The following is a 20,951-nucleotide window of genomic DNA, read 5'->3' on the forward strand; positions in this document are numbered from 1 at the left end:
TCGCGCCCATTTCCCGCTCGTTCCTGCCTGCAACAGGGCTATGAAAGAATTAACTTGGCTTTAAGGGAGGAGGCAAAAAAAAAAAAACGACGCGAAACACAAGCGAACCCTACTTTATTTTCACACGCTGCCTGCCATCTCACGAGTATCACTTGCGGTGACAATACAGTCAGGGCGCGTGGCAGTGCCTCACATTGTATCTTCTGGCCACCACGTGAGAGTGCCACAGTTTAACGCGAAAGGTGGACCACGAAAGCCCCTCAAACCGGTGGCCAGCGGTATAGTTGCGCTCAAAAAATTTTGTGAAGTGCGCCTGTTCTCGTCTGTTCCTTCTCGTGTATCCGGTTTAGTTGCGCTCTCACGGTGGTTTCGGCCCACATAGTTTCGCGACTGCAATCGTTGCACGAGTACGCACCTTGAAATACGGCTTAGTCCTCGTCACTTCCTCGATGTGGTAGCCGCTGTGGTCGACACCAGATCCCTCAAGGTACTCGATTTTCTCAAGCCCCAATTCGTGGATGGCGCTTGTATCAACAGCAGCTTTCACTGGAAAATACAAATAGTAGATGACGTTCAGTACGTACACGAAGGTTACTGCGGGAATCAGCGGGACAAAACTAAACGTAAACACTCCGAACAGGATAATTAAGCAGACGTGCACTTAACCGACGCTGTTGGCGTACCTTGCACGTTTATCTCCTTCTTCAGTATATCTGTTCCGAGTTTATTGGTTGCCCGGACTTCAAAGGTGCCAGTGTCTTCAGGGAATGTGTACAAAATGTCCAAAGCGACGTATCCGAAGTCAAAGTACGTCTTGAAGCGATGACCAGTAGCCAGTGGACGACCATTGTGGAACCTGTTGAAGCGTAATTCATGAGCATTTGCTGTCTGGCCCCTATAATCTCAATAAGAAACATGTTCTATGGTAAAAAAAAAGATAGTTTGCAATCGGAACAGAAGGTCGAACAAACGACTTGAATGGCTATTCGTTATGCTAAACACAAACACGTACGTACTGTACATGTGCAGCCACGCCGCAAGAAAGTGCAAGCACGAAAAACCCCGACTAGCAGGCGCATATCTCTTTTTTTTCCTACAGTGGCAGAGCAAAAGACGCTGATTTTCAACTAGGCTTATTTCAGTGAAAAAGTGCACACAAGCACGATGAGAGAAAGGGAACAATACATGAACAGGTAAATCCTTTGCTGACACATCATTGTGCAGAAGTCAACCCGCTCGTCAAGGGCGATGCTCCCGAGTGGATATAGTAGGTCTGTATCTGCGTGCAGATGCTGATTCACAGATAACACGCAGTCTGAGATGGCCCACATCTCAGTGTGTGCGGCCGCCAATAGTACGCCTGAAGGTCATTTTCTTTCCTTGTTTATCACCACTGACACAACAACCGATTTGGCTGTCTCAAGCATTGTTGGTGTGTAACGCCACATAATAAATAAAGTAAAAGAAATTGAAATCGCGGAGAACAGCCTGGCTCGGCGTCAGGGGCAAAGCATTGCACGATTACCCTTAGTTACCGGCATTGTGGCCGTTCATTGAACATATACCCTACGTTTTTTTTTTCAAGGCCACACGTCATCGACAGTGCTTCTGACGGCCAAAATAATATTTGTGGCAGCGACGATAAACGTGGAAAGATGGCGCCGCGCATGTTCAGATGTCGCCTGTATAAAAGCACGTGTTATGCGTCATCCGCAAAAAAACCAAAGCTTCGGTGTTCTAACGCGGGTGTTGAGCGCTGTATGTGCATCAAATATGCAGTCACATTCGCTCTTAAGTCCGGCCAAGGTAATCAAATTCTTTTTTTTTTTATTTGCACTAACATGCCACTCAGCTTATGTATGAACTGCGATACGATAATATCACGCGTTAACTGGACCCTATGCTTCCTTACGACCCTAAGTTAATCGAAACGGGGTGTGCACCCTCAGTCGCGGCAGCGAATGCCGATATGACCCGGTATACTATCAAAGGCATTGTTGTTATGCCCACACAGCTGGTCATTTAGGTTTCTGCCAGTTTACTGAATAAATTAAATAAACGACCTAGCCTGAGGTAGTACCTTATGCACATGAGGTTGCGAATCTCCATGGTGTACCACTGGTGTTCCCCGGCTTCAGAAAAACTGGTGAAGCTGTGTCCTCGCGTGAGAGTAAATCGTGCCCAACATTCGAAAGGCTGCAATACGAAGCATGCTCGGCCCTTCACGGAGTGCGCCACTGAAGCGATCTGCGAAATACCTTATTGTGCAGGAAACGCTACGCAGGCCAGTCGGGAAGCTGCGTTAATGATCGAGTGAGGGAGCACGCACTTAGAGTTAGGAATAGGGGCAGTGCGCATTTAAGCGCGCGTGTGACATCACGAAGATGCGGACGTATCCAAGGAAGAAGCAAAAACAAAGCACGTGAAATTTTGGAGTCGTCTTTCATAAGAACGAGGGGTAAAGATTTCGTAAGTGATAGATCAATATACCTGTATCATTCGTATGTGTACTATTTGGAAAGCGCTTCTTAACAGGGTTAGGTAGATGAAGGAAGACGCACGTTGCCCAAGATTTTTCAAAAAAAGTGCTACATATATGCATCTATACATTTCAGAAATAGTAATACTCTTTGCTGAAGTTTAGCTTCCTAAAACCACGATATGATTATGAGAGACTACGCAATCAAGAGCTGCCATCACCTGAGGTTTTTTAACGTGCACATAAATCTAATAACACACCTCATCTTTGAGAAATAAATAGCTGTGAACGAGAACAAGATAGCGTCCCTCCTGTCTAAGTGTTCTTTTTTTCAGCGTGGTCATCTTTTCCGCTGCGTTTATTATTATTAAAGCAAGAGTGGTTCACTAATTCTTTACAGGCTAGAAATGTAATAACATTTACGTGGCGCAGGAGCGATAGCCCAAAAAATTGTTTTCCAAATTGCACAAAAAAGTTTCGGATAAGCCAAGCTGTAAGGCAAAAGGTGTTTTTTCAATCCTTGACCTGCAGGCATAAATGACAACGAAAGAAAAGGTACAGGGTCATATCGGCATTCCCGGACGCCACCGAGAATGCACAACCTGTTTCAATGAATGTAGAGTGATGGGAAAACGTAAAGTGCAGTTAAACCCGAAATTATCAAAGCGCAACGGATGCGTAAGCTGGATGACATGTGCGTTAGCGCACTGCATATTGCGCCGTCGTAAAAACAATTTGTCTACCTTGCCACACTTTAGATCAAATATGAGTGCATGTTTGATCCGCGTGAGATAATGCGGCGCCAATAATGTGCTCACTTATTCCTGCCATCCTCTCTTTCTCTCGTCGTCTACATATGTACTTTTTTCCAGAAATATATCTAGTTTGAAGGCATCGCTAATCTGGCTTGCTTCTCCTAACCCATTTCTTAATATTGTACGCACTATTTGTTTGTGCGCGTATGTGTGCGTGTACCTTTTCCATTTTAACCCTTTCTCTCATTCTTTTCTTTCTTACGTTTCTTTCTTATCGTATCTCGTGTCCAGTGCAAGCTCATAAACTGGATCTTGACCAATGAGGATGGAAATGTGGGATTGTTGGTATTGTAGCCTGAGGACAAGCTTAAAAGAAGACAGACTTGTAGTCCTCTATTGTGTTTAGCGCGCTTTTCTTTTCTTTCGTTCTTGTCCCTAGCCTGCACTATCAAGTGTCATGGATATTTATCTTCCGGTTAACCTTCCTGGATTTCGCTTAACCTTTATATCTCTCTCACTATACCATCTTCTAAATGAACCCCAACGAATTCAGTCAAACGTCAACTCTTGCAAGCTAAGTCTTCTAATTTGCGAAAGTTCTTAACTATTGTTATTCTCTCATGGATGCTTCATTTTTCGGTCTCAACGCCGACACCAGCTGAAGCCCAATTACATATAGGGCTTCCAAATACAAATCAAAATACACTGTATTAGCTTTGTTTTGACCCATTTGCGTTTTGCTCAGCATGCTAACGCTAAAGTGCATATGTGCCTCGTATATTTGCGATATCATGCCAGTCATTTAAAATTGAAGAGAAGGAGGAGGTACAAACGTTTGTTGCACGAGGTATAGCGGTGCCAGTCCCTTTGACAGGCGGTCGTTGACTGGTCTGAGGAAAGGTTTTTTTTATTGCAATTTTATGAACATCTCAGCTGGATTTTGCCGCCGGCGTCGACTTTGGTTACCGCCGTCATTCACCGTATATGTATACGTGTCAATATATATGAAAACGCAAGAAAGAAAAATAATCCAGAAAAAGACTCCAGCGCGTGCAATCGAACGTCCGACCTCTTGCTTGTGAGTGCGTGGCGTTAGCCACTGAACCTCGAAGGAGCACCTGTTTTCACATTGAAACGGCAAGCTATTTATATCTACCACTTACCGCTGGGGATGGCGATCTCGGAGGAACTATCGTTTTTTCAGCATTACCAGCGAGATGGCGCAACAAGCGCGCGTCGCCAGATCGTCTCGACGCGGCGACAGGCGCTGGTCCGTTGATCTACCACGCGTACTTTGCCCCGCGAAAGGGGAGTGGGTAGACGCTCGCGCATGCGCGCGCTAATGTCGCGGTGGGGAGAATCGCATGTCTTGGGCTTTCACCGGAACGATTCTGTTGTAGTCACCGGGCACATAAAGGTCACTGCACTCGCTGAACAGTCTCCGTTTGCGAAAAGGGTGCACTTTTCAGAGATGGCTAAGTAACAACTGCGACGATTTTTTGCGTTCATCTGTATCTGTGAGTACGTTTCGTGCGTCAATTGTGCGTGAGCAACGTGGGGAACATTTTGATGTGCTTGCCCATCTTCGCGTGACATTCCAATTTGTCGCCAACGCGTTCATTGCTTCGCCTTTGCGGCAAAGCTCTGGCTTTTTTCTTGATGGCAATTGGGGGGTTTCCTAGATTGAAGAGACCTCGAACTTCCTATTGAGGAACAGAAAACCTTTCTAAAGATTGTCAAAGGTAGCTTGAGCGCAGTTCACATAACATTAAACACTTCCTCGCATTTTGTTTCTTTTTATAGGTGTACCACCTGAAGAGCGTTTAAAAAAGGTATTTTCGCAGCACGTAAATTTATTAGATCTCATAATAGCTTTTCGCTCAAACAAAGGCACGTCTCTCTTTTCAAGAACCACCACTTGTATCTGGCGTCTACTGCCAGGGTAGCACAAAACTGATATATTTTGTAATTTTTACGCGTTATCGACTGTTTTCGCCCATTTTACCATCGCATTAAGACAAAGCATGTGAGGAAGTGAGTAAACACCACGGATTTTTGCTGGTAGTTTAGTACTACTACCTTCTTGTGCACGTGTGTCATAACTAATCTTTACGGTGGATTCTTCGTGAACGTGCATTCGTTCAGTCATTCCTTGTTTACTATTCAGAAGAAAGGCCACCGTTAATGACTGCAGTTTGGAAGCCCCAAATCTTGCTTTTCTAAACTTCTTCTGCGGACATCAAAAATGCACTTCGGTGGATAACCACATGACCCCGCAAGTCACAAAAGCGTCAAACTTTGTTTCTCTGTCGTGAACGCCCCCTTTTTTTCTAGCTTTGATCATTCATAAAATACAGCAACGCGTGTCATTGCCTCGGAAGCTCGAGCTGGAATGAAGATAGTGTTGATGAAAATGCTCACCATTCAACCTTCATGTTGGGATCACCCATCGGCTCCAGTCGGGTCTCGAAGTGGACGCTCTGACCTTCCTTCACAGCGTTGGGTCCTTGAAGCGGTTGCGTGAACTTTGGCTTCTCTGTTATGGACACCTAAAATGTAAAGGGTGGTACAGTGTCAGTTCAGTAAGAAAGGTAACTGAGACAAATTTACCTCTTCGAATTCGGATCGTTGATAGTGCGAGGAATCTTCCAAATGTTGGATCTTCTGGAGGCCGCCAGGATGCTGAGTTTCTTTCACAATTGATGCTTGAGCTGCAATAAAAGTTTGTAAAATTTGATGCAAAACAAACACGTCAGAAATTCGCGCACTACCGCGCTGTTTTTTGTGGCTACTTACACACGCAGACCAGACGTCCCTGCGTGGTGGCTGAACCGATGGAATTGGTCGCTTGGCAGGTGTACACACCAGAATCGCGGGCCTCCACTCCGCGAATTGTGAGTGATACGTAGCCAAAGTTGAAGAAAGTCGTAGTTCGAGAGCCTAATTAGGAGAAACAAAATCATGCAACTATGTATATCAAAGTTCTATCAAAACAAAGCTGACGTAATTAACGCTTGAAAACGAAGTTATCAGTCTATTAGAGCACTGCAAATCGGTAACGGCAGCCCTCACCAACGAGTGCCACGACTTGCGATTAAGGTCTTGCGGCTAAAGTTTGCACTTACCAGCTTCTAGTGGGCGTCCGTCTTTGAACCATTCAACACGCATCGACGAGTCTCCCGTTGGCTCGAGGCGAGCTTCGAAGTGCACTGTGCTGTTTTCCTTGACGTTCAGCTGATCCCTTAAACCTGTCTTAAAGTTTGGCTTCATAGTGGAAACAGGTTCGAATATTATTTCCTTAGGCGCGTGCTGGGCCATCTGATATGCCTCCAGCTCTTGCGTCTTTCGTATGTAAGCCTCTTGCTCCGGAATGCCCAGGTCTCCAGTGACGAGGCCTTGCGCTGAGAAACAAAGAAACAGGGGGGGGGGGGGGGGCAGAGTTCCACGTTTCTCAGCTATTGTGCGTGTGGTACTGTTGGCATGGTGTAGAAATGAAAGTTTCTAAACAGAATAAAAATGTGTTATATTCACCGTTTTAATGGTACTTAGTTGGACTATAACAACACAGAAGTACACTGGAAATAGTTTACGTGTGTTTTACAATATATTTGGTAGATTACTAATGCTGTAACTTGTTTGTCTACATTTATTAGGCTAAGAAAACAATAAAAAACAAGATATGTATGGAACAAAACTCATTCATAATTTAAGATCTGTCAAGCAAATGGTTGGGATAATCTTCAATCCCACTTTAAAAAAAAAAACGAGTCACCTTGGCAAGTTTTAATCGTTTCTCTAACTATCAGATAAAGAAATGCAAGGATCTCGAGCAGCCAGAGTCGCGTTCAAATGAAAATTTGCAGGGATGCCATCTGTCACCGTAACATTAGTTCGCGAGCAAGCAAGCTGTCTCTCACCTTTCACTTTCAAGGTCGCTGTAGACACAGCCTCTCCCTTGGCGTTAGTGGCCCTGCACATGTACACTCCGGAATCCTCATAACGGAGTGACATGATGTTCAGGGAGACGTAGCCAAAGCTGAAAGTGCTGTTGATGCGCGAGCCTGAAATTTTGCAAAATGTGTGATGGTAAGGAAAAGAGAAAGTTGTTGATTATTGGTGAAATAGGCTAATTACTTTGCGACTTGCTCGTAAGGTTGCATGTAGTGGTAGCGTTCAAATACTTAAGTAGCGCAAGAAATACCTGTGGTGAGCGGTTGGCCGTTAAGGAACCATTCCACCTTCATAGTAGAATCGTTTACAGGAGTCAGCTGGGCTTCGAAGTGGCAATTCGAACCTTCCAGAGAAAGAAATGCCAACTTAAATTACTTCCCCCTCAGCAAATGTGGTATACGATTAAATTTCTGAGAGTTTTTTTTTATTTGGTTAAGTAAATTTTAAACAAAGTTTCAAGCATTTTGTCAATCTTGTGCTTGCTATAATTGTAAGCATATCACTTTACCTTCTGGAAGGTTGTCTTTGTTGCTCAAAGGTCTGATGAATACAGGTTTTGTAAGGGTCGCAGTCTCGTCGATTGAGAGCTGACGGGAGTATTTCTCGGCGTCTTCCAGTTCCTGAATGGCTCTAATGCTGTCTTCCTGGATCGCTTTGCGTTCGATTGCTGGCCGAGCTGTAGCATCAAAGCGGAAGGAAAAAAAGGGAGGTTGGCTGGAGAGGAATGTACCGAGTGCATTCCAGGGCAAGTGTGACGGAATACTACAATGCGGAATGCATATGCAGTCACTTGAAACCTGCACTCACCTGTGCATCGTAGTGTGGCCGTGGTCGTAGCCTCTCCGGCTTCGTTTGTTGCCCGGCAGACGTATACTCCAGAATCCTCAGGATACACGTGCAGGAGCGTCAACGCCACATAACCAAAGCGGTAAAGCGTCATTACGCGGGAGCCTGGAAATATGGGAAAAAAGTAAGTATAATTAAAGAAAACGTCACCCCACCAACAAAGTGCATCTATTCTCGAATAGACATAGTGACTCAAAATATTTCGCATTAAACATCAATGATTTTATACGAAGACGTTTTTTTTGACAGGCTATTTTCTTCGAGAGCTACGTGGTAACCATTAATTCCGCACGCCCTATCAACCACGAGATTTCACGCGATAGCATGCAAAGAATACAAACGACTTTGAGAACACATATGACTGGCAGCTCCACACTTACTTGCTTCAATAGGGCGTCCGTTACAAAACCACTCAATGGTCATGGTTTCGTCCCCGATGGGGATCAGCCGAGCATCGAGGTGGCCGCGCTCGCCTTCGTGCAAGACAAGGTCCTGCAAGTGTGTAGTGAAGGCCGGCTTCTGGGGCGCCCTCTCGTCGTCCGGTCCCCGAACTGGCTGGTAGGCGCGCTCCACGTGACGCAGCCAGATGGTCTCGCGTGGTGGCGACTTCCTGTGCACGGTCATGCCACAAAAAACAACAACAACGGAACAATGGTGACAAATGCAATATTTTTATTCCTCATGTTTCAAGCAACTCTGTGCGTACTTACTCGGGCGATATAACTTTGGTTGGCTTGGGAAGGTGAAGCGACCATGGTTCAGTGTGCTTCTTCGGTTCCGCTGCAATGAGCACGGAAGAGTGTGGCGTGATTACTTTATTCCTCATTCATTCATGCTTAGTGTCAAACAAGTAACAAGCTGCATTGTCCAATCCCTTCCGTCAAGTGGTACAGCTTTATCAGAATACCTACTTAACACATGTAGTCTCGCCCTTGTTGCCGTCGAACCAGCCTGGTTTTGCGCAGTGCACTGGTACCACGCGGAGTCTGTGGCTGCGGCACGGTTTAGGTACAGGGCTGAGCTTCCTTCTTGTGTCTCTGCAAAACGAAAATAAAAGTAGGCGTAATGTAACGCACGTACGCCATCAATAGGCGGTGATTTGTTTCGAATGCAGCCGTCGTCGGTGACGCCGTACTACGTTAGGTGTGCACTCACCAATGATAAGGTTCGGCGGCTGCGAATGGATTTGTCGGCCATCCTTCTGCCAGGTAATCCGCGGTGTCGGCGTACCCACGGCACGGCAGTGCAGCGTCACAGACTCGCCCTCTCGCACGTTGAGTGACTGAAAGCGCTCGACGAACTTGGGTGCCACCACCTGCTCCTTTTCGATGACCACAAGGTGTACTTCGAAGCGGCACTCGCCGCTCTTGTTGTTGGCGATGCACGTCCATGTGCCGGCGTCCTCGCGCGATGCCGCTGTAATCATAAGTGCGTGCTGGCCTCCTTCGTTGACAAGCAACTTGTGCGTGGCGTCATCGTTGACGGGGACTCCGTTGCGCAGCCATGATATGTCTGGGAACGGCCGTCCCGACACACGTAAGTCGAAGCGCACCATCTTGCCTTCGGTGACCTCCTGGTCCTGTGGTATTTTGGTGAAGCTGGGCTTGAGCGTTCGGGATGTTTCTGTCATGACGAAACTGGATGAGTCGGCCTGTCTTGTCTCCTCGCTGCAAATGAAAGAATGAATGTGCATAAAATTCAAAAGTGTTGTATATTTTCGTAGGCCATGCGACAGCAAATACTTTGGGCCAAAGTGTGATTACGTACGCCTTAGGCATAGATTCAATAACCAAGTGTGCAGAGCAGGCAACGCAGCCTTGTTGATTTACAGCGAGGACCGTGTAGTAGCCGGCGTCCTCGGGCAGAGCCATGTGGACGCGGAGAATGTATGTAGATCCTTGCTGCTCTATGATTACCCTCTGTGATGCTTGCAGGCGCTCGCCGTTTCGGAACCAATAAACCTGCGTTTTAGACATACGCTGCTGTTCCAGAGGGGAACAGAAAACGGGTGTTTTGGATTTGTTACCTGTGCTGGAGGATTGGATGCGATTTTAACTGTGAACGTGGCATCAGATCCTTCTAGAAGCTTGGAGTTCCGTGGCCGTGCCTGAATCATAGGTGCAGAAATAGGCACGCCGGGCACTGCCGGCAGAGGTGCCTGCTCGTGTCCAATGAGGAATTGCCGGAACTCCACTTCTCGCAAGAGCCGGTACTCGAATGTGTCCACTCTGAAAGCCTGCGGGTAAACATACGCCGTTTATGCGTTGTTGGGCACCGCGTCAGCATGCGTGATTATCACGTGACATAACAACGTCACGTGCAAAATGCACTTACCTAACACATTGTATTTTCAATTGAGTTGGCTTCAAGCTCAATCTTATTGAGCCTTCAAAAAAAATTTACCACTGAATTGTTTTACTATCTCTGATGCGAGGCGCAAATTTACCTGCATATTTTTACCCCGACGATGACGTCGGCGCGAGCAAGACACTCTACACCTCTCCCAGCATATCGTGAGCTTGCGCCATGTTACATTGTCCACGGATTTTGTAATTATTTGCATCCTAAGACACGTAAGTAGGGTCGAGTTTCTCATGCACCCTTGCACTCGGCAACTTGTGTGAATTCAATGGTATTACTGCGACACCCGATGTAACCAAATTAGCAAGGCAGCGAAACAGGACAAACACACTCCTTTAAAGCTGCCTGTAAGGAACGATACATTCGCTACCACTTCTCTCAATCACTGTACGCTTTATCAATGCTTTCTTGAAAGTTATTTTTTGTACATTGGAAGGCTAAGTTTATCACCATTTGCCTACGTTATAGCCTAGTTTCATTCAAATTGAAATGTTTTTCATAGTAGTTTTTTTACGTTGTTGTAGTTAGTATTCGGCAAAAAAAAATATCCCTTACCTGGTCATGACCAGCGAAATAGTGAACTGGCGAAACGCCATCTTGCACATGTGTCCTCGAGTCGATTACTTGCGTCTTTTGAACTGTCGTCATATGTTGCATCTGACCACGCATAACAGCTGCCGCTGCCGCTGCAATGAAGATGAACGTGCGTTTCAATACCATAAGGCTAACACGCACTCATTTCTCATTAGCTAAAAAAATAAGCCCAGACTGAGTAGCAATATTCGCGGATGTAAAGACACCTACGCATTTCCTCTCATCAACACCGACTTGTCTATTGGCATCGCCTGATGTAGTGACAATGACTGATTCGGTATTGCTTTCTTCTCACGTTTTGACGGGGACTGTGCTCACTGGCTGTGCTTCGTGTAGTTACACTTATCGCTATTTAAAAAAAAAAACTATTTTCGTACCACAGTGGATCGTAATGAAGCGAGAATCTCCATCCTTTAGCAACTACCCACACGTTCTACATGCCCAACCGCGGCAGCAGGAATTTCGTCACATGTCACCGTCGTGGCTGATTCACAGTCAGCCTCAATGGACTGGGTTGTGTGCAAGGGCATGTGCACGTGAAGAAGCTGTATAGGGTCACGCACTCACCGCGAATGGTAAGGGTAAGCGAGGCCTCGCCCGCACAGTTGACGGCCGAGCAGTTGTAGTCGCCGTCATCCTCGGCTGTCAGGTTGCGGATGTGCAGGCAGCAGATGCCTGTCGTCGGGTCGTAGGTCACCTGGCGCCTCGGGTCGCCACGCAGCGGCATGCCCCGCCGCGTGAAAACCACCTCGGGAGGTGGGTTCCCGTGTACTTTCACCTGGAACTTGGCATCAGATCCTTCGTACAGCAGCCCGCCGCCCTGAGTTATTGGCTCGAACGTGGGCGGGCTGGCGTTCGGAGGCCCCCATCTGCAATAGGTGTGTTCAGGGGCTTCTGAATGGTCGCCTTCCACCGAAATCGATGACACGGAACTCTGCCAAACTCTGGAACACCGAATGCTAATTTACAGAGGCAGGCCAGGGGAGCCGTATACTCTCAGCGCGTCTTCGAAGTGGGTGTTTTCTTATTCGCTACAGTAACGCAACCATTCTGCATGGCTTAATTCAATGAGTGACATGTAACGCCTACGATACGTGATGCCTGGTCATCATGAACACCGAAGGTTTAACGTCTACCTGAAAATGTCAAAAATATCACAAAGATGTCACTGTGAAATAAAAAAAATATGGCTACACACATTTTCAGTTTTCAAATTGTGTTGTCGATATTTTAAAGCTTTGCGGCTGTGATTTCCTCAGCAAGCGCGAAATTTTCCTTCAATCATTTCAAAAACATCATGGCGGCATATACTGTTATAACTGACATCCACACTATCTCTCGATTGATTGATTTGTGTGGTTTAACGTCCCAAAACCACCATATCATTATGAGAGACGCCGTAGTGGAGGGCTCCGGAAATTTCGACCACCTGGGGATCTTTAACGTGCACCCAAATCTGAGTATCCACACTATCTCTCAACCTATCTATAAGCTAGCCACTATTCTGCTCGCACACCCTGTGTTGAAGAAACCTTCGCGTTTATCGTGCTTAAGCGCTGAAGCAGTGCCACGCATTTCACGGTCCTACCCGTCGCTATCAGTGAAGGTCGACATCGCCTGGTTGAGTCCGCTTGTCTGCAGTGGGACGCCGCTTGCAGCTCAACTTAAGACTCGCCTCTGGACGAAATCACGCCCCAAGCTTCACTTATAGTAACACCGATTGCTAGCAGCGTCGCACATCCCGACGCTTTTGGAATGCTGCCTGAAAAATGCGCTTGAAGTGGACGCTCCCGAAGAAAATAAAACGGAAAGGCCGGAAACTATGGTGACAGAAGAGGACCAACGGGGCGTGACTCACACTGACGAAAGTGTCCGTCGTCACTCGTACTGTTGCAGTGCCCGCCGTGAGTCACTGCCCACCATGGCTCGCTCGCGGTTCTCTTCTTTTCGGTTTCTCCCGCGACAATGACGCTGGTGTTCCCAAAACGTCTCGGCCTGAACACCGGTCATATCAGATTCCGACCGGCAATGCCCACGCCAGTTCGCGGCACACGAGCGTGGCCGCACACATCTTACGAAATCACTAGCCCGAGACTGCAGGGCCAATTAGGCAAATCGTTTCCCACTTAGGGACGAAAAAAAATTGCAAACAGGGCACTCGTGCTGCAGCCGTCGTTTCGACATGCGGACTTCTCTTCTCGAAACGTCGGCTCCTGCTGCACATGTTCACAAATTTTTCGTCGCAATTTTCCATCTGCTCCTTCCTTTCGTAATCCCACTTGGAGATGAGATATTAGTGCGCCTGAGAATTGATTATCTGTTTCTACCTAATGCGGTATTGAATAACACAGCATTTGAATCTTATGTTCAAAAGTTTTCTCGGTTTCGTAAGATCGGTTGAATGTAAGGCGGTTTCCCATTCGACACAGCGTGTAGGCTACGGATGTAGAGCTGCGAGCTTTGCACCCTATACCGCTTTGTTTTCGAGCAGGTGATCCACACGATCTTTTTCGAACTTTCAGACATCGCGAATTGAAGGAGACTTTTGTGCTAAACGCAAAACAGCGCACATGGCTTGCATAGCATATGGGGGTCACCCGACAGCTTTTGAAAGCGTACTAAAGATGCCTTCTGAGAATACGGCTATAATTGCAGCAAGTCATTCTGCTTAAGTTATTTTTCCCTTTAATGGGGTTACTTGAGCGAGTTGAAACGTTACTGCTGTATGCCAGAAGCAAGACTTTCATATAAGCGGAGAAAGTAACACGATTTTGACGTATAATTTGGTAAAATCTGCTTTACATAGCTCAGACGTAAGGAATTTTACTGCGTTTCATTAATAGTTACATTTGCTTTTTATAAGCTCATGAATGAACGTGCAGCGTCGTGTTTTAGACTGCAGTGCTGGCGGTGCACTCTGGGTATTGATTTCCATGCCACTTTGCAATATGTAAAACATATTTCGTGGTTTGTGTTTTTCGTGCTTCATTGAATAACACACTGTGATACTTCAGTTTTAATTTTCTCGATATATACCAGCAAGTATATACATAAACCACTTTCTGCTCTGCGTAAAAGTTGTGCAAATCACACATGCCATAGACCACTTCCTGGTGATACTTTAGCAGTCTTCTGCTTCAGTGTGTGTGTGTGTGTGTGTGTGTGTGTGTGTGTGTGTGTGTGTGTGTGTGTGTGTGTGTGTGTGTGTGTGTTCTGTTAAGTGGGATTAATAGACAGTGAAACAGCTATTATCGAAACCCCATCAGCCTCATCCTCCTATCCTTTCTGTGGCCTTCGCTCTTTCTCCAACGCCGAGTAGAGCAACAACACTCGGGCTAACCTCTCAATTTCGATCTCATCAAAAATCACCTTTTGCACTCTGTGCATGTAATTCATCCGTGGTAAATATCTCGCCTGCTCGCATACTTGCTCACTATAAGATGCAACGGATGCATGTATAATGTAATTTACGAGTTGTCTCAGGACACCCGGAGCTTACAACAATTCATTGATCTTCTTAGATGTAAATTCATAATATTCAGGCGTGTATTGTCACGCTAGTATCCGACGGTCGTGTTGTATCGTCAAGTCACTGAGTATTTATATACCGGCAAGCAAAGCGCTAAATGACACGCCACCCTATCCACAGGAGAAGGGTACAATTCACTCTGCATTGGTTCGCTCGGTGCTGTAACAGTCGCCATCGGCGCTCATGTTCTACGTGACGCGATGTACTACAGTAACGTTCCGGTTTTTTCTTGGGCAGTTGCGCAGCGAGCGGCCCGTTATGCAACGCAGCATAGCGTCTCAACCGCCGCGTGTCGTGGCGCTTCTCCAAGCGGCCGCCGCCACAAGTATAGACCGCGACCCGGGCTCGAGCTCTTGCTGTTCTGACTCGCATGCCAGCCCCGCCAACGGGAAACGCGTATCTGGAGCGCCGGGCCAAAAACAGACGCGGCCACCGCACCCTCGCATATTCAGAACAGGCCGCTGGGGTCGCTGAGGCGCGCGTCGACGTGTGCCTTTCAGGACGTATTGGTTTTCCGTCCAGCGCGGGTAGGACGGGCTGGGCGCGCCGCGCGAACGTGAAAACGCTGCGGCCGCTGTCGTTACCCTCTCTCGATGGGAGGAGGCAGATGTTCTCGCGTTTCTTTCACTGGTCCACCGTGTACTAGTCCTCGTTCCACGCTGGTCGTCGCAGTTTTCAGCGCACATCTAGGGCGTCTGCTTTTTACAAAAAAACAAACAAAACAATAAAGAATAATGTAAGCTGTACTCTGCTAATGAGGCGTCCTTGCGTAATCCGACCTTATCAGTCAAAGACTTCTGTCAAAACCGCGGAACGAACAGATAGATCGCGCGTCCGGCGTCGGCAAGAGCCTTGCGCAACCGATGAGTCAACCTCTGGCGCGAAACGGAGGAAAGAGAAAGCATTAGGACGACGAAGCCTAAGAATGCGGCCTTCCACCTTCGCCTTGATTCCGACCCACTGCTAACCCTCCTCTTCATTTCTGCCGCCCCAACCAGCTGTCCTGTTTTAGCGAACCGTCCTAAGAATACTCAAGGGCATGAAGTCGTGCTGGCGAGCACCGCGTTTTCTTGGGGCCGGGTGTTGATATCAAAACGACCACGGGCGCGTCGAGGGCAATAAAATATTACCGCGTGAAAGAAAACGAGCTTCGGAAAATGTTTTCTCGATGTTTTTTTTTCTCGCGCGAAGTAAAGGAACTGATTGATTGAGAAAAGTAAAATGCGGAGTGATGGCGAACTATGACGATTGTCGAGTCCCCATCTTCCGTGGCTGCTTATTTCTGTGAGTAGAACACTTCAACTTCGACTTAATTATTTCTTCTAGTAGAAACTAGAAACGTCCTCCAGGGCTAAAAGATGCTGTCAGCAGCTTGACTGGGCCCGGGAGGTGTTGCAGATGACAGCGCGAGAACAAAAATTTTATTACAAAATAAATAACACTTAAATACAAGGTTACCGAACGGTGAACATTAGGTGGTACACATATTTGCATGAAAAAAACAAAGCACTCAAACAAAATACCATCAGTTGATATATATATTATACATGAATATGCCGTATATATGCTTACATGGTAATGAAGTGCACGTCTTCAATTCCTCACAAGATAATTTAGCAACGTGAACATAAGTATTTAGAATTTTCGGTAAATTGTGTTTGAGAGATTGCAGCTTACATTCAGTGAGAAAACGTGGTACAAACCAAGGTTCAGGGTTTCTTAGACGCACAGGTACGTCATGGTGTTTCACGGTCGCTAAGAACATAAGAAAATCAATGTATTTCTTCTTTGAAAAATTAAATATCTTTAAAACGCGGTGTTCGTAGCACTTGCTTAACAATGCTGCAATTATTCGAAATAGGAGGGGCGATATTTCAGTCTGTATGTTGTAGCTGTAAATACTAATAGAACGCAGTGTTTCTCATTGGTAAAAACACAAAAAGAAAGCAAGAAGCTTTGATCAAAAAATAGAAAAATCGCACGGTGGACTCTTTGGCTCACAACCCCAAGATCAATGAAGCAATATTTTGGGCAAGTTGTTTTCTAGCTTCCATATTCCCAGTGCGAGACGGCACCGCCGTACAGAAGGCACACTAGACACGCTGAGTGCTGTCCGAGATCAGTGCTTCACTCTAATGAGTGGTGGGCAACAACAAGCCACCAAACCATGCAACAGACATCTTTAATTCTGTATAGCCAATGCACGCGTGATTCGAGGCCCCGCTCTGCAACTCGTCCGTTACCTTGCGCATAAATAAACGTGCATCTCATACTATGTGAGCCGACTTCAGTCGTTAACCACTTACGTTAAACTGTTCGTCCATTTTTGTGTACCTTCAGGAGCTGAGCGCCCAGGCGTAAACGTTTTTTTTCTTTTTTTACTTACCGCTTACCTTTAATTTGTAAAACCTTCGTTGTGTTGCATCATGTAGCACACCGGTAAATCAATACTGTTGTTTACGTTACAACAAGGTACGAAAGAGGACGGTAACAATATGCATCATCATTCGTGCGTTTAGAAAGCCTTTACGAAAATCCACCTGAGTAAAATTGTACTTGATAATGTTACATTCTTGACCCTGCGCTGCAGGAAGTTGAGTAAAATGTCTAATTCTGCCCTTCTGTTTAACAAATCAACGTCTAGGCAGCTAACTCTATAAGCTTTACATTGGTTTCTATTTCTGAGCTCAAATATCAATAAATCGCACACTGTGAAAAGGTGCACTAAGGCTATCTTGGAGCACTTGTGCACAATGACATAACAGCGAGATAACACATAATCATCACAATAATCTTATTTCCCACCCTGGGCCGCAGGTTACGAAGTCAAAACCTGGCTGTGGCGGTCGCACTTTCGGTGGAGGCGAAAGTGCTGTAGGCCCGTGTGCTCACATTTGGGTGCGCATTAAAGAACCGCAGGTGGTCGAAATTTCTGGAACACTCCACTACGGCCTCTCTCATAATCATACGGCGGTTTTAGGGCGTTAAAGCCTACATGGAAATTAATCAATAAATAAATCAATTATATTTCCCACCATAAACATGACTGTGTCCATTGCAGGCCAAAGGTCTTTCTCGTGTTCCCCAATCAACCCAGTCCTGTGCTTGCCACGGTCATGTTATGCCAGCACATTTCTTAATCTCATCTGCCCACCCAATTCTCTGTCTCGCCTTCGCGCGTTTGGCTTCTCTGGGAATCCACTCTGTTACTCTTGATGACCAGCGCTTATGTTGCCTACGCGCTACGTGCCCTGCGCACGTCCATTTCTTCTTCTTGATTTCGACTAAGATGTCTTCTACACTCGTTTATTCCCTGATTCACACTGATCTATTCCTGTCCCTTAAACTTACACCTATCATTTTCTTCTCCGTTGCTCGTTGCGTATTCCTCAATTGATATTGAACCATCTTTTTAATGCTTTAGGTTTCTGCGTCACAGGAAAGCCGGTAAAATGCAGTTTTTATAAATGTTCCTCTTGAGGGATAGTGGTAAACTACCATTCATGATTTGCCTGCTGAATGTGCTGCATCCCCTCCTTATTCTTCTATTTATTTCACTCTCGTGGTTTGGCTATGTGGTTACTGCCTGTCCCAAGTAGACGTTTACAACTTCCAGTATCTCACCACCTATCGCAAAGCGCTGCTCTCTGCCGAGACTGTTGTACATTACTCTGTTTTCATGCATATTAACTTTTAGACATATCGTTCTGCTTTCCGTGTCCAATTCAGCAATCATGAGTTCCAATACGTCCCCTGAGTTACTCATCAATGCAATGCCATCAGTGAATCGCAAGCTACTAAGGCACTTTCCCTTAAGTTGTATCCTTAACTCTTCCCAATCTGGAGCCCTTAAAACCTCCTGTAAACAATTGCGGTGGGGAAAGAACATGGAGATAATGTGAGTGCTTAATTTGAATGTCTATAATTTATATGCAGGTTGATTGATTGATATGTGGGGTTTAACGTCCCAAAACCACTATATGAATATGAGAGACGCCGTAGTGGAGGGCTCCGGAAATTTAGACCACCTGGGGTTCTTTAACGTGCACCCAAATCTGAGCACACGGGCCTACAACATTTCCGCCTCCATCGGAAATGCAGCCGCCGCAGCCGGGATTCGAACCCGCGCCCTGCGGGTCAGCAGCCGAGTACCTTAGCCACTAGACCACCGCGGCGGGGCTAATTTATATGCAGAAGATGGAAATTATTTCAGCCGTATTAACAATGATTGGCCATAAAATTATCTGAAAGTGTACTCAATGTTATTTGTTAGGTTACCAATCAGATTAGCGAAATAGCTGAAATATCGAGAGAAATGAATGCAGCGACAATACATTTATCTACATTGTGGGGTAGTGGCATCTTAATGGTTTATTTGACAAGTCATGCAAGATTGCGAAGGTATGCCTCCGATGGGTGCTCACTAGTGCTAATCACTATCATCCTAGTGGCCACGGCGAAAGTAACGTCGCATTAAAAAAAAAGACGGAGTTTTTTAGGGGCGAGTCCCTAGTAGTATTGTTTTTAACACGTTCGATGGAACGTACGACAGGTGTTCTACGTCAGTGAGCCATAAGATTTCTTTAAAAAGTCTGGCCTGACTATTTACTGCACAGTGATAAATAATAAAATTTGAAACCCGGCTTGAAACAGCTGCACTCCGATACGGACACTGATGTGCTGGAAGCACCCCAAAGAAAGCCGTCATAGGTTCCGTTTTGTTTGTGAGAATAAACAAAATAAATAAATATATGAATAATTGAATTGAGCAATTAATGAATATTACTATTCTAGAGGCGCTTGTGTCATACGTTCATGGTTGTATGGTATAATCTGTGTCATCACTCCTGATAAGCAGTCTTTTTTTTTCGCTTGAATTACATTAGTGTGATAATATATTAGCCCCTTCAGTCACGAATTATCATGCGCTGTCATAAACGTGTAAAATTCGCGTGGTGTAATTCCAAGGCACTCAGTATTACATTCATAGTAATAAAGGGAAAGAAAACGTTCTTCCGTATGGGTTCTGGTAATGAAAGTTAATGAGTGTGTAACTAAATATTTAATCATTCTTCCACCAGTCAGCTTTAGTGCTTGCATAAAAATAATCCGATATCAGGCCCTAAATGCACGCACATATTGTTTTTGGTTGTATTTGTTTCGAGCGAAGAAAGAAAAAGACTTTTCACGTTGGTCTTGGAATGCGTCACGTCGATCAATCGTTGAACATGCCAGTGGATGCAGCAAACCGATTCTCTGCTGCAATATGCAGCGTAATAAAGTTAATTATTTGCCCGCTGTCCACTCAAGAGCTAGGTGCGCAATTGTGCACACCAAGTTTCAAGCCATTTGATGAAACACTCGGTGCGTGACGTACCATTGAAGTTGGTGTCTGCATTTGTACACATCGTGACTGAAAGGGCTAATTAGTGTGATGCGACAGCGAAATTCAAAGAAAAATTGGACTATTATGCGTAATATTTTCTATTTTTTCGAGTTAATGATCCTTGAAAGTTGTTTTCAGAGCAACTAGTTCTTTATAGCAGGAAGGTGCTTCATATTGCTCATCCGTTCTAATTTTCTGCGAGCACGTTGCCCTACAGAGACACGCTCCCAGCAGAATGCAAGAGCTGATATATATATTCTGCCCTTGTAAAAAGCATTTGCTATGTTGGAATTCTTGTATGTTTTTGACATGTGTTTCCTTTCTCTGTTTTTTTTGCTGCTCCTGTATAAACTTTTATTTCCACCACTTTTTTTGTAAAGCACATTGTAACCAGCCGGTACGCATGCTGGCACTACTTTTTCTTCTCTCTTCCCTCTTCCTTTTTTGAGAAAGGCTACTTTCGTTAATTTCAAGGCATTGCTTGTTGATTACTACAAAAGAAATTGACGGACATGCTTGTCCTTGAATTTTCCACAAAAATCACATAGTCACTTCTGCATAGTACGTGCCTAAAGCAAGCGAACCGTATTATTGCGATTCCAATTATATAGGCACTCGGCGGATTTTCGCCGTCGCCTTCATGTCACGCATAAAGCCAAAACCAATTACATCATCCCGTGCATAGCATGCCCCTACACGCTAGTGAAAGCGAGTGAGCGTGGGCGGCGAACGCAGATGAAGCAGAGATAAAACGAGCCGGTCATCTCCGTTGCACACGAAGGGCGCATGTGATGGGATCACGCCATGTGCGAGGCCGGTCATCGATGATGCCTCAAGCAGAAAGGAAACACCGCGACCATCTTTCACCGGAGTGAAGAGCATGAAGAAATGCGGTGTGCCTTTTGGACGTCGTTCAAGCAGCAACATGAAATTTGATCGCGACAGCACTCACCGCTTCGCGCTGCAACAAGAAGGAGCACAAAAACCACTTCGCTGCCTGGAGCGGCAGTATTGTCCTGATACTCCAATTTGTTGCTATCGCAATTATTG

At 45.8% G+C, this 20,951-nt stretch overlaps 1 protein-coding gene across 1 annotated transcript in view; it reads right to left on the reverse strand.

The window, feature by feature from the left end:
- Positions 1–20,951, reverse strand: part of LOC119176676 (uncharacterized) — a 322,419-nt gene that overhangs the window by 229,369 nt on the left and 72,099 nt on the right. The window contains exons 29-46 of the mRNA XM_075876363.1: positions 11,554–11,855; positions 10,948–11,078; positions 10,058–10,267; positions 9,799–9,992; positions 9,187–9,698; positions 8,943–9,068; positions 8,742–8,811; positions 8,412–8,641; positions 7,993–8,136; positions 7,694–7,861; positions 7,436–7,528; positions 7,152–7,295; positions 6,360–6,635; positions 6,031–6,174; positions 5,845–5,945; positions 5,656–5,783; positions 684–856; positions 416–546 (exon numbers count right to left, since the gene is read on the reverse strand). Coding sequence (XP_075732478.1) covers positions 416–546; positions 684–856; positions 5,656–5,783; positions 5,845–5,945; positions 6,031–6,174; positions 6,360–6,635; positions 7,152–7,295; positions 7,436–7,528; positions 7,694–7,861; positions 7,993–8,136; positions 8,412–8,641; positions 8,742–8,811; positions 8,943–9,068; positions 9,187–9,698; positions 9,799–9,992; positions 10,058–10,267; positions 10,948–11,078; positions 11,554–11,855 — 3,277 coding nt within the window. The remainder of the gene's footprint in view (positions 1–415; positions 547–683; positions 857–5,655; positions 5,784–5,844; positions 5,946–6,030; positions 6,175–6,359; positions 6,636–7,151; positions 7,296–7,435; positions 7,529–7,693; positions 7,862–7,992; positions 8,137–8,411; positions 8,642–8,741; positions 8,812–8,942; positions 9,069–9,186; positions 9,699–9,798; positions 9,993–10,057; positions 10,268–10,947; positions 11,079–11,553; positions 11,856–20,951) is intronic.

Source organism: Rhipicephalus microplus, chromosome X, assembly GCF_043290135.1.
Source record: "Rhipicephalus microplus isolate Deutch F79 chromosome X, USDA_Rmic, whole genome shotgun sequence".
Lineage (NCBI taxonomy): Eukaryota > Metazoa > Arthropoda > Arachnida > Ixodida > Ixodidae > Rhipicephalus > Rhipicephalus microplus.